This window comes from Pezoporus occidentalis, unplaced genomic scaffold, assembly GCF_034315485.1.
Source record: "Pezoporus occidentalis ecotype Australia unplaced genomic scaffold, CSIRO_AGI_Poc_V1 ctg132, whole genome shotgun sequence".
Classification (NCBI taxonomy): domain Eukaryota; kingdom Metazoa; phylum Chordata; class Aves; order Psittaciformes; family Psittacidae; genus Pezoporus; species Pezoporus occidentalis.
The window spans coordinates 513,618-525,862 of NW_026913126.1; the positions used below are offsets into that span (position 1 = coordinate 513,618).

Here is a 12,245-nt window from a genome sequence, read left to right on the forward strand (position 1 = left end):
AATACAGTCTGTAAAGCACAATTATTCCTTGAAATGGCATGATTTAAATCTATAAAGTCACCAGAATACAATTTTATAAACAGACATAGCACATGAAAATCTATAAAAGTAGCTATACCAAGTTCACATTTGACACATTAGTTTCCTCTGATGGAAGAGCAGCACCAAGGCGCTAATGCTGCCATAAACGCATCTAAACTTATTTTTGCATAATCATTACTCACAGTAAGTGTCGACATGTACTTGCTGAGAAGCTGGTCTACCACATTTTGTGAAATCAGAGCATCCAGAGAATTCACATCAACTTCAGGAGACAGTTCTGAATTTCCCATCATCTCTGTACTGAGTTTAAAAAAAAACAAGCAAACAAAAAGAGACATTACAGATTAGTAAAAAAAATTTGGTAAAAAGTTAAAAACTAATCAGCTTTTTTTGCACGACCACTGTAATGGGCAGTTTTCCAATAGCTACACATTTCAGAGAGTTCTTAATAGTAACTGCAACAATAACTGCATTTACAGGGAATGTAAGTAAAACTATGTAATAGAAAGAACAGGACGCAAAAGCTATAGCCCAGCATATATTAAAAACACATATTACAGGCATTTTAAAAATTCATCCCTTTCATGTGTTTCTAACTTTTACGTATGAGAATAAGCAACTGCTTGAGACTGAGTAAAAGCCAACTGGTTCAACCTGTGGGCTCTTAATAGGGGCCAATTTTACATGTGTTTTAAGTTTAAGAGGTAATGACAGATAATTTACACATTCTGAACTTTAGAATGGGAAAGATCAGTGAAAAGTACCAAATCCTCCCCTCAAGTTTCTCAAAAAAAGCTTCTGCTTTGCTACTTGTATCACATCTGTATCAAAGCTAAAATACATTGAAAGAAAATCTCTTTCCTGTATTGGTAGAGAATACCCCTAAAAGGAAGAGGCACCTCACATGCCAAATCAAAAGCGCATTTCATTAAAGCGATATTTTGCATCTATATAAGATTGTATAATGAGTTGCGTGTGTAACCGAAAAAACCCAAAGCTATGCCAAAACACGACATAGCAAGAGCTTTTAATATTTTATGCTTTAAAAAACAATCACTCTAAACCACACTCTTTAGAGAATGCATTATTAACTGTTGATGGAAGTACATTCAATCATAACACATAAATTGTTCCACATTCCATTTTTAGTGTGCTTGGAGAAGGAAGCCACAAATTCTATATTTGTAGCGGCAACTATAAAAAACAAATAGCAAATTAAAAAAGAAATCTTAAACAAGTGTTTAGTTTGTGTATTTCTGCAAGTTAAAGTGCTCTGGGTACATGCAGTAGGCGAGCGTAGTGGTGCTTCCATGTCATGAAAAAAAAAATGTCAAAGCACTAAAAAAAATCCCCATACAATGCTTAACTGCTAAAAAAACCCAACATTTCAGCATTTGAAACTATAAAAGCTATTGCAACTGAACACTTTACATTTGTAGCTTCTTCCTGAGCCTGTAGGAAAAGAGACTGAAGATATTTTACATGGCTCAAGCCATCTAGAAAACTGAACTCTGTTCTCTTGCTGTTTACATAAAGAATACACATAATAGCAGGACCTGCTCTAAGCTTGTTCAGGGGAATTGTGAGAAGCTGTCTCTGGCACTGTGCCATATAGGAAGTTATTTCTACCCTCATTATATTATCATTCCCTACTTCAAAAGGCCTCAGAGACATTAAATCTTTCTCAAAGCTTATCAAGTGAAGTCCCAAACAGGCTTCTACCTCTAGCCACCAGAGACAAAAATTCTTACTATACATTACCACAAGTTCTCTTTCCTGTTTGCAACAACTCAACATCTGGGGGAAAGGAAGTGATTGGCAATGCTCTTAGAAGTGTTAGGAGGCTTTTAATTATAGGGAAGAGTTACTTTACTTCCCTTCAAAAAAACAAAAACAAAAAACAACAAACACAGTTTATTGTAAAGTTGAAAATTCAGAATCGTACTATCTGGAAACTAACATTTTAAAAGCTTCTATTCTGCCTCCTGTGTCAAGCTTGCTCCCAGTCCTGCTCTGCCTTGTAAAAAGAGGTACTTGATCCAGAGACAACATCCACTTAGATGCATAGTACTATTTCCTTTGTTCTTCCTGAGAGTGAGATTGTTGGCAATGCCCATAGCAATATTTGTGAACCCTCACCAGTTTTGTCAACACTTGATCAGTATCTGACAAAATGCTGTTAAAAAAATACGGGCATTAGTATCTTACAAGACTTTATTTTTTTCCCCTAAATGCCTGGATTTTAGACCAGGTAGAGTCCTGGTCCCAACCTGGTAAAGACTTAGTAATAGCAATATGTTTCCAAAGCTCTCATTGATTTAAATATGAAAGCCAAATACATCTAGCACAGTAAAACTACAACCCACTCAAATATTAAAGGCTATTTTTCCACATGCAGCATCACTTCTCAGCTGAGAGCTGAATACAGTTCTAAAAACAGATTCTAAGACAAGTTCTCGTGGGGAAAAAATAGGACACCTTTAAAACACCTCTCTTGGAAATACTGTAAACAGAAGTAATGCATGACTTCCTTACCAGTTCATTACACAAAAAAGACACCCTCAATACTGCTTCTCTTAACTAGTATTTTCTCAGCTGGCTTTGAAGTGCAGCTGGAATATGCAAATACAAATACTTATGTTCCCTCTAACATTCGGTTACATTTAATGGAAGTAGAGAAAGATTAGAAAGGACAAAACTAGCTTCTACCATTCAGTGCTCCACAGAAGTGAACAAGGAATGTAAGAGCAGCTTAAAACCTTTTTTTTTGTGCAGGTAAAAGCATGTCACAGAAACAATTCTCATGGTGTCACATAGGCCACCCTCCTTCACACCTTAACCATGACATATAAACATAACACACAATACATTTTCTATAGCTATAAGACATGTCCAGCAACTGAGATTTGGTAAGCTCTGCAAATATTCCGCTTCAGCACTTTTCCACATTCCTGAGACTATTCCTTCTTCCACTGTCCACTACAAACATAGACAAAAGCTAAATATCAACCTCTTTATAACAGTTTACTGTAATCTATAAGAATACAATTATTGTGCTGCCCTCTTTTTTTTTATTTTAAAGGGAAGAAACTCAAAGTCTCATTTCTTTTTCCTGAGATATTTCCTCTAATTTCCATCACACTTATTACATGAAGACACAAGGGAGAAGTGCATTCTCAGGTATCTTGCACTGCACCTACTCTTACTGTTTCACTGCCTTTACAAGACAATACCATCAGGTGCTATGAGCCACACAGCCTGCTGTAGGAGCAATCCCTTTTGGGTTTTTTTGCTTTGTAAACAGTTAAAATGCTGGCTTTGCTCCCTCTTTGTATGACAGAACAGATATTGAGAGAGATTTAGCTCCGAATCATCTAATTCCGTTGCAATCTGCTCTGCTTTCTGGGGGAAGGTAGAAGGTCAATTTTAAGACCAAGAATTGCCTTACTGGAATGTCAACCTCAGTGCTGTGAAGAACCTGGGAGCAGAATTTCTACTGAGGCCACATCCCCATAGGTAGAAGGATTCACATGTTCCTGATTTTCATTCGCTATGGAGTTATTCCTCTGGCCTTCTATTAACAAAGAACAGGCCAATGAACTCAGCTCTTTATTAGTAGCTTCATGTTTCATACATTCTGCACAGGTATGCAAGTATGCCTTAGTGGGTGCTCCTTATTGTTCCTTGCAAAGATTAAAAAACCAGAACTTCACAGAGTAGAGCAAGGATTACAAAGAGTACTGAACACAAAATGAATCTTAATACTGTTCTGTACAATTTCTATAAACAGCCTTATCTCCTGCCTATTCCCTATATGCTATTATCATATTATTACCTATTAAGCATGCAATTTGTTGAATCAGTGAGATTGAACAATTGAAGGCAGCAAAAGTGTACACAGCACGGATTCTGGGTGAGTGCCAGCTCCCAAGAACAGGATCAAAGCCATGAGCCACAGAAAGGCTAGCATCACTTTTTCCCCAAACAAATCAGTTGCTCTAGTAACTATATGCCAGCAGAAACTAAACAGTTGCCTTTTGAGCTGTTTCTACTTGGACGATGAAAACAAAAATCCCTCAAATTGCACAATACAAAAGAGTTTAAGAGAAAACCTGTGAGCAGAAATTCTTCTAAATAAGCAAATCGCTACACAGTTCTGAGAGAAAACCTGAAGGAAGTTACTACATTCTTTCCATTTAACATCAATGAAACAACACTGAAACAGTCCCAGCCTCTGTAAGAAGGAACAATAGAAAGTTGTTAACCATACAGATCTTCTGGCGCTGTGGCCAACAACAATTCTATTTCACACACAAGCTCTCAGTTTCTTCTGCTCTTTCCCAGTACTGGCATACAAATACAAGGTAATGGTAGCTTCAAGCAGGTCTTTAACCTTAAAACTTCAAAGGCATTAAAACTTTAAGCGTACAAAACAGCTCAAAATCACATTAGAAAATGCAAGCAAGTTTTAAGGAGCAGTTTCCAGGAAGCAAATGCATAAAAACCATGAAACGAACAAGTTCTTTACTACTGCCCTCTTTGGTTGCATAGACTCATACAATGGTTTGGGCTGGAAGGGATCTTAAAGACCATCTAGTTCCAGTCCCCACTATGGCTCCTACCCTAGTTGCGGATGCTTATACTTCAACACACCCCAGTCTTTCCAATTGCTGACTTTATGGGTCCACAGGCTCCAGTGACCCATGGTCTCCATAGAATTGTTTGGCTTGAAAGGGATCTTTAAAGATTACCTAGTTCAATCCTTCTGCCACAGGCAGAGATACCTCCCACTAGACCAGATTGCTCAATGCCCTATCCAGCCTGGCCTTGAACACTGCCAGGGATGGGGCAGACACAGCTTCTCTGGGCAACCTGTGCCAGTGTTTCACCACCCTCATAGTGAAGAATTTCTTCCTTTATATTTAACCTAAATTTACCCTCTTTCAGTTTAAAACCATTTCCCCTTGCATTGTCACTATGCACCCTTGTAATAACGCCCTCTCCAGATTTCTTGTATGCCTGCTTCAGGTACTAGAAGCTGCTCTAAGGTATCCCCTGAGCCTTCTCTTCTCCAGGCTGAACAAACCTAACTCTCTCAGCCTGTCTCCATAGGAAAGGTATCTTATATGTTAACAGACACGCAAATATTAGCATATAGACTGTGTTTTGCATGCTTACTCTCAGCTACTGCTAACAGAAAAGAGATGGGGACCTTACCTTTTGTATGTATTTAAAACCCAAGTTAGAAGGCTAACGATCTCATTTGCTTCCAGGTCTTCTGCAGCGAGCTCTTGCATGCGGGTAGACAAAGCTTGATGGTACATGTCTAGCAATTTGTTGAAAATGTCATAATTTGGAGGAAAACATTGATCCAGAAGGGTTTTAGCCACAAGCAGGTCATCAACGACATATTTACGTATGATTTCTAGATGGCGCACGAGCCACATTTTGTCAGATTCTCTAGTATCTGCTTGAGTGCCTTCAATTCGTGTGCTCACAGTTCTATCCAAAATGTTGAACATCTTCTCTTTCCACTTCTTTGGTCTGCCAGGAGGTATGAACCCAGTTTGTTTTTTCCGGTCTAACATGCGCCTATCTATTTTCTCTTCCCTCTCAATTATTCTAACAACAGAAACGAGCAAGGTTGGATCTCGACGGACTGTAACAAGAGACCTTTGAACCACCATCCAAAGTTGCTTTGCCAACTCCTCAGAAAGTTTCTGCATATCCCCAAAGTATGTATGGATGAGGTTCATGTCATGTGTGTTTTTGCTGTCCATGCGATATTGCTCATACATCAGGTTATCACGAGAACATTCCAAATCCATCAGTTTTCGATGAGCTTGCAGAAGTTCCCCTCGCTCAATCAGATCGTGGGTCTCCCTGACTATCTCTGGAACTGAAAGATAGGCAGAGAAGCAGAAAAGAACATAGAATAAAACAACACAGTCAAAATACAGAGATAAATACAATAAAAGCACTAGGAAACAAGCTGAAGAACACCTCTAGTAATTATTTTGAAATAATTTAAAGGAAATTACTGTTAAGTACTCAAAAGTTGTTAGTAAATGCTGAATGTCTTTATCCATTACTTATTAAAATGCTCCACTTTGATCAGTCGCTAAACAAAGATCACAGTGCCAAGAGAACATTATTTCCTTTCTCTTTTTTCTCCCTCTCTCACCCCCTCTTAAAAGGAAATAAAAATCCATGAAAATCTACTATGAAACAAATTGCAGCACGAGCTTTCTTGTATCTTCTACAAAAGACATTTAACTTGCCTGACTAAAAGTCACCCTGCTTACCCTGATGCTACCTACACCAAATAATACTGATTTTTACCTCCTTCATGCAGGAAGTTTTTGCCTGCCTAAAGCACAAAGTAAGAATAGCGATAATTACCTATGCTGCTAAAGTTTTTATAAGATTTTTCTTTTTCTTTGTTGTTTTTCAGTATTTGAAGAATACTAGAGAAGAGGGTTAGGATCCTGGGGGGAGAATAACTGAAAAATCTCAACAGAAAAATGGTCACTGCAAAAAAGACAGCCAGTGATAAAACTGGTGTCCCCCAAAAAAGGCCTGAAAAGACACTTATACACAATCATTAATCATGTTGAAAACAACTTGGTTTATAAAATACTTGTTTTGTTCAGAGTGAAGTTATCAACAACTATATTGTTTAAGAATTCCAACAGGAGATGCTTCACACTAAAAGCTTCTCAGAATGCCAGTAAAGGCATTGTCTCAACTGCATTCAGTGCAAAAAAAAACCAACATCCCCAAAATAAGTCAGCATTGTAACATACAAGATTTTGTTGTTCTTGCTGTTCTTTGTTGCTTACATGCAATGCTAGGCATTGACTGTAAATATTACTCTCTTTAAGCAGCCACCCAAATGTATTCCAGTTTGGTACTGTAGCAGTGGGATGCACTCTTACAGAAATTAAATCAATGTGGTACAAATGGGAAACAATTTTTCTTTATAGGTACATTGAGTTACTACAAGCAGAGAAGAGGAAAGAAAAGCCTATTCAAATGAAATCAAAATGGTATGATAGGTTTAGCCCTCATTATAGGGGAAACATTCTTAAAATTACTTACAAGCAGGAAAGTCCTGGCAAGGAATTCACCCTGATTCAAGATGGAATGGAATGTGCACCAAAAAGGCTGCATAAGAGGACAGAGGTAATCCTATTTTCTTTATCTTTACAGTACCCATTATAAAATATTCATCTTATTTAATTTTGTAAACCTTCACGCTTGTGCAGTGGTGCAAGGAAGAAGGGTCTCCCATGTATAACTCCTTTATGCATGAGTTGCTTTCTGTGATTATGATGCCTGGTTTTGAAGCAAAGACTGAAACTGAACTTCAGGTAGTTTATACTTAGGCTTGTAACATTAATGGAAATCCTTGGAGGCTGTTGTGTGAGAAAGGCTGCAGGGAATCATTGACTGGAGATCATGCCCTTTCATATTTCACCTTGCTTGCACAAAGCTTTTGCTCCTCAAAATCATTTGGAACTATTTTTACCCAACAGGCTTGCTGCAGGTGCCCAACTCACTGGTAACATTCCAGATCTTTCTGAATGTTCTTTCTGTACATGCCACTTGCATATTTCAGTCTTTTATACTACACATGTCATTGGTGCTACTGACTGCTAGCAAGAAACTTCTTTGTGACTTGTGTTTGATGATGAGATAGGCTAGACTGGAAGTTCTTACAGCACAATTTAGACTTGATATATATTAAATGGTTACCAGCTAATTCCCTTAACATGATGCATAGATGATTTCTCTTTTCCAGCAAAGTTTAAAGTTCTCAACATTACTTGAAAACCTGACTGCTGTTAGTATGATTTTAAAGTGCCTTCAGTATGTGACAGATTATATAAAGACCTTGAGATTACCTGAAAATATGTTCTTGAGATTTTCTACAGCAGCTGCCAGTTGGCTGTGTTGCACTACGGCATCCTTAACATCCTTGAGGTTTTCTATGGTGTTGATGCTCTGTCTCCAGTCCTCATTGACATCTATCAAAGACTGCTGAATGTCCTTTACATCATTAAGTGCATTGTGCAGTTGACTTAAACCTGTTCGTACTCCATCTAACTGTGACTGTATTGCTGCCTTAAATACAAAGAAGAAGACAAAGAAGAAGACAAAGAAGGAACTCTTATTGATCATGATACATTTTGTATTTTCAGCATTTCTCAGGAATTCATTTTCATTTCTGTACCTAACATTTTCAGAGAAAAACCACACCTGAAAATGTAGTGTTATAGCTTACTAGAAATGTGTAACTTACTCTGTGCATGTGTACTTATTCTTTTTTTCTTTTTAAGTTCTGAAGTTTTATCTAGTTTTCAAGGACCTAGACACAATTGGTTCAGCTACAAAGCTAACACAGGAGCATAGGTAGATAGATCATGATCATTATAAATCTATGTTAAACCAGGATCATGAGAAGGCAAAATGAGATTTCTTCACATTTCCTTCTTAAATTAATTTCAAAGGATATCAGAATAAAGCTGATCCAGATGTTTCAACACAATGCTTGGTATGTACAGATTCACAGAGCATTTTCCTAAAACAATTAACAAAATTTGACTGACAGCTGAAAATGCTGTAAAAACCAAAACCAAACCCTCTGGTCTATTATGCCGGAAGGCAAAACCCCAAAATAACTCAAAAGGAATTCAGTCAAGATACAACAAAACCAAAAACTGAATAAAATTTCAATATTGTGAAACATCAACAGCCACACCAATAATAAAGTATTACATAATTTTGGGAAAAAGAGAGGTTATTGACATAGGTATCTCTTGTGACAGGTGACACTTGAAATAAAGCCTTGTTGAATAAGCTGTTAGTCCTGAATATCATTCGACATCCCAGGCACCTTATAGAGCATGCATTACAGTGCATACTGAGTGAGAGAAACCAGATCACATCCACAACGTTTTTTATGTATGTGTTTTTTAAAAGATGTGACTAAGATAAAATCAGGTGAGTGGAATATGAAACTGGAAATAACAGACTTCAAATACAAGCCAAAGACATCAGTGAAAACAGAGTTGCATATCTCAAGGACTTGATGTAACCAGTAAAGAAATAAGATAGTAATGGGTTTGCTAAGATCAAAACACATTTTTTGACATACGTTTAAGGCCAAAAAGTTTAGGCAGTCGTGGAACATTTTGTCTGATACTAGAAGCCAAAGAGGAAATCCTGGTAACTATGAACAACATTTATTGTGTTTTAAATGTACTGGGAAAGTCCCAGAAAAATGCAGTGATTCTTAAACTATTGCTGTTTATGTACTTTCAAATTATGACATGCTGATTTTATTGCTAAAGCTGTATTTTCCTGTCAGGCTCAGTACAATTAAGCACTCCTAAGGCATTTTTATACAGTATCTATTTACAGAACTGCTGCATTAACACATTTTTCCCCTACAGGAACTGAGGTAATTAGGATACTCAAACACTCTGGATAATATTCAAAATACAATCTCTTGAAGCTGAGGATAAGGTACTTTAAAAATCACACGACCATTAACTGTTCAATACAATTTCTTCTGAGGCAGAGCTTCAAGTATGACATATTCACACTTACACCTATTTAACTTTAGCAGGAACTTTATTATGTTCAACAAAAACAATCACTGATCTTAGTCACCAGCACAAACGGCCAAGAAAAATTCTAAATCCAGATATCCACCCATGTTCAGTTTGTGTTCTACTAATCACATGGAGCCAGGGAGGGGTGAGGAGTGGGGAAAGGGGGAGAGGCATGCCCTAGGATTGTGGACTTTGCTTCCTAGAATGTGTATTCATCATAGACTGGACCAACCCTCACCATATTGAAAAAAAAAAAACAACAAAGCGTACCAACCAACCAAAAAACCACCAAAAACCCCAAACAAAACCAAAGCCAAGCCATCCTAGGAACAGGGCTCAAAACACATATCTTTCTGATCCTATCCAAAATAGTAATTCTTATGGGAAAAAGTGCTATGTCACCATCACTTGTTTCAGGAATGCACCCTAAATGCATTTAAGGGATATTTTGCCACTATAGATGACTGAAGGTAACTTAGTGAAAATAACATGGAAACTAGCCATAAAGTGGATTTAGGCATTTGCAAAGCTTACAAAAATACATTTATTCATCACTGTCAACAGAAGCATACAGTAAGTAAATGACCACTCACGTATTATAAATAGCTCACAGTAACTAAACAACTGATCCATTATTAATACACCCCACCACATGCTTCCTGCCTTAAATCTGAAAAATCCAGTCCAAGTCATCAGCATAAGTTCTGTTTCTATGCTACAGACAAAAATTAACATGTAATTTGCAAACACATTTTTTTCACTGTGGAAGAATACGGGGTCTCTTCTACTTCATCCAGCCTCCCATAGAGAAAGTGCCATTAAATACTTGTGGGATAAACAGACTTATTCTGAAGTATAAGATTAGATACAGTGTATACCAGACATTTTTATATTGTGAACAAAAAAATATTTTCCAAAACACTCTTCTAAGGCTCTACTCCAATTACTTAAGACAGCGGTCAAAATAACTGTTGGCTAATAAGTACTGGTGACAGAAGAAGTCACATAGAGATACTAAACATAGAATGACTTTACTCATATTTTAGGCTATGTCTGTGTATGTGCATGTGTTTGCATGCACTCACATGTACACATGTGAATGAGGAGGGAGTCATTGGGTACACTTCCACATGAGTGTCATAGATTTTAGCCATCTTCCATAAACCCGTGTAACAGCTAGAGACTACATGGACTGACCTTTTTCAGATGCAGCCATTGATTTTTTGTTACAAGTTCAGTATTCAGTCATTAAGGTAAAGGTTAGGTGGCTGACAAGCTACACACCATGAAGGTAGCTGTCCATGGCCAAACTGTTGAAGTTACAGGACATAAGAACACTTGAAATGCTTGAATAAAATTTCATTAAGATGTACAGCATTTGGCTGTGTTACTTTAAGGACACAAAGTTTCTGTTTTGGACACAGATCAAAGATATATAACCATGGCTTAAAATTATGTGGATGAAACTGTGGAATTAAAAAGCAGCAGGGGAGGGAAGGGGGAAGTAAAGGAAGGTAAATTGATGCTGCATCACAGATACCCAGGTTTATCAAAGTTTGTACCTTGAGTCGAGCTTCTACTGAAGCCTTCTTACGAGCTTCCCTCCTGCGATACTGCTCCACTTTATCCAGCTGATCAGGACGCTGAAGCATTCCCGCTACTCTCTGAACAGCTGTTGCAACTGCTTCCCTATCCGTTTCCTCCATTGTTGATTAGGACGTCAAAATGCCTTCATAATTTAACAGTACTGAAAGGAAATACAATATATATTTAGAAATAATTTTTATTTTCATTTGATGGCTATGTGTCATTTCAAAGTTAACGACTGGAGAACTATGGCAGTAAAAACAGTGCAACTTGACAGAAGCATCATTAGACCATATTACAGAGCAGTAAGCAGAATTATACAAGAATTGCACTTACAGTCAATTCTGTTTCATTAGGTTATCTATCTGAAATGCTCTCCTGTTACCATTTTTCCATTTGCCTTGCTCTCTGTAAGTTACAGAAACCAAACCAAAACCAACAACAAATATAAAACCAAAAAAAAACAAACCAAACCCCCCACAAGCCTCCACCAACAAAACCCCCAGCAAATCTTCCTCTAAAAAAAACAGATTTTGTCTGATCAGAGAGTAGGTTTGCCTATTACAAGGGGAATAAGACAAGTAAAAAGGAATCTTCTAACAGGTATAAGCAAAAATCCTAACTCTTCCTGAACTAGAGTCTGATGGAGCTGAGAGAACCAGAGCCACCCTGCAGCAAGAGGTCAAATTTGCTACCAGAAGTGGAGAGAAACATAGGTGTGCAAGCTCCAGACCCAGAGACTTAAGTCTAAGGCACTTCCATTTAGACTTCTGATGGATGATTTTTTTTTTCCTACTCTTATTTTCAGTTTTTCTCACAGTATCAGTCCATCAGAGGTGTAGGTATGTAAGGAAAAATTAATCAAGTATTTCACCTAAGTCTCCAGCAGAATTTCTGTGAAGTCAAGATATGCATGCAAACTACTATGCAGAAAACATCAAATTTGCTGTCCATCAAACCACACCTGTTCTCTCAAGCTTCACTAGCTAACAGAAA

General features: G+C 37.5%; 1 protein-coding gene across 4 annotated transcripts in view; it reads right to left on the reverse strand.

The window, feature by feature from the left end:
• The window catches only part of EXOC3 (exocyst complex component 3), a 28,609-nt gene that overhangs the window by 13,698 nt on the left and 2,666 nt on the right, over window positions 1-12,245 (reverse strand). For 2 of the 4 annotated variants that reach the window (XM_062608955.1, XM_062608953.1), the window contains exons 2-5: window positions 11,225-11,409; window positions 7,950-8,169; window positions 5,260-5,941; window positions 225-342 (exon numbers count right to left, since the gene is read on the reverse strand). In XM_062608955.1, the coding sequence (XP_062464939.1) occupies window positions 225-342; window positions 5,260-5,941; window positions 7,950-8,169; window positions 11,225-11,368 (1,164 nt within the window). In that variant the 5' untranslated portion in view covers window positions 11,369-11,409. Of the gene's footprint in view, window positions 1-224; window positions 343-5,259; window positions 5,942-7,143; window positions 7,210-7,949; window positions 8,170-11,224; window positions 11,410-12,245 lie in introns of those variants that run through there. The other 2 variants (XM_062608956.1, XM_062608957.1) reach the window with 2 other exon arrangements.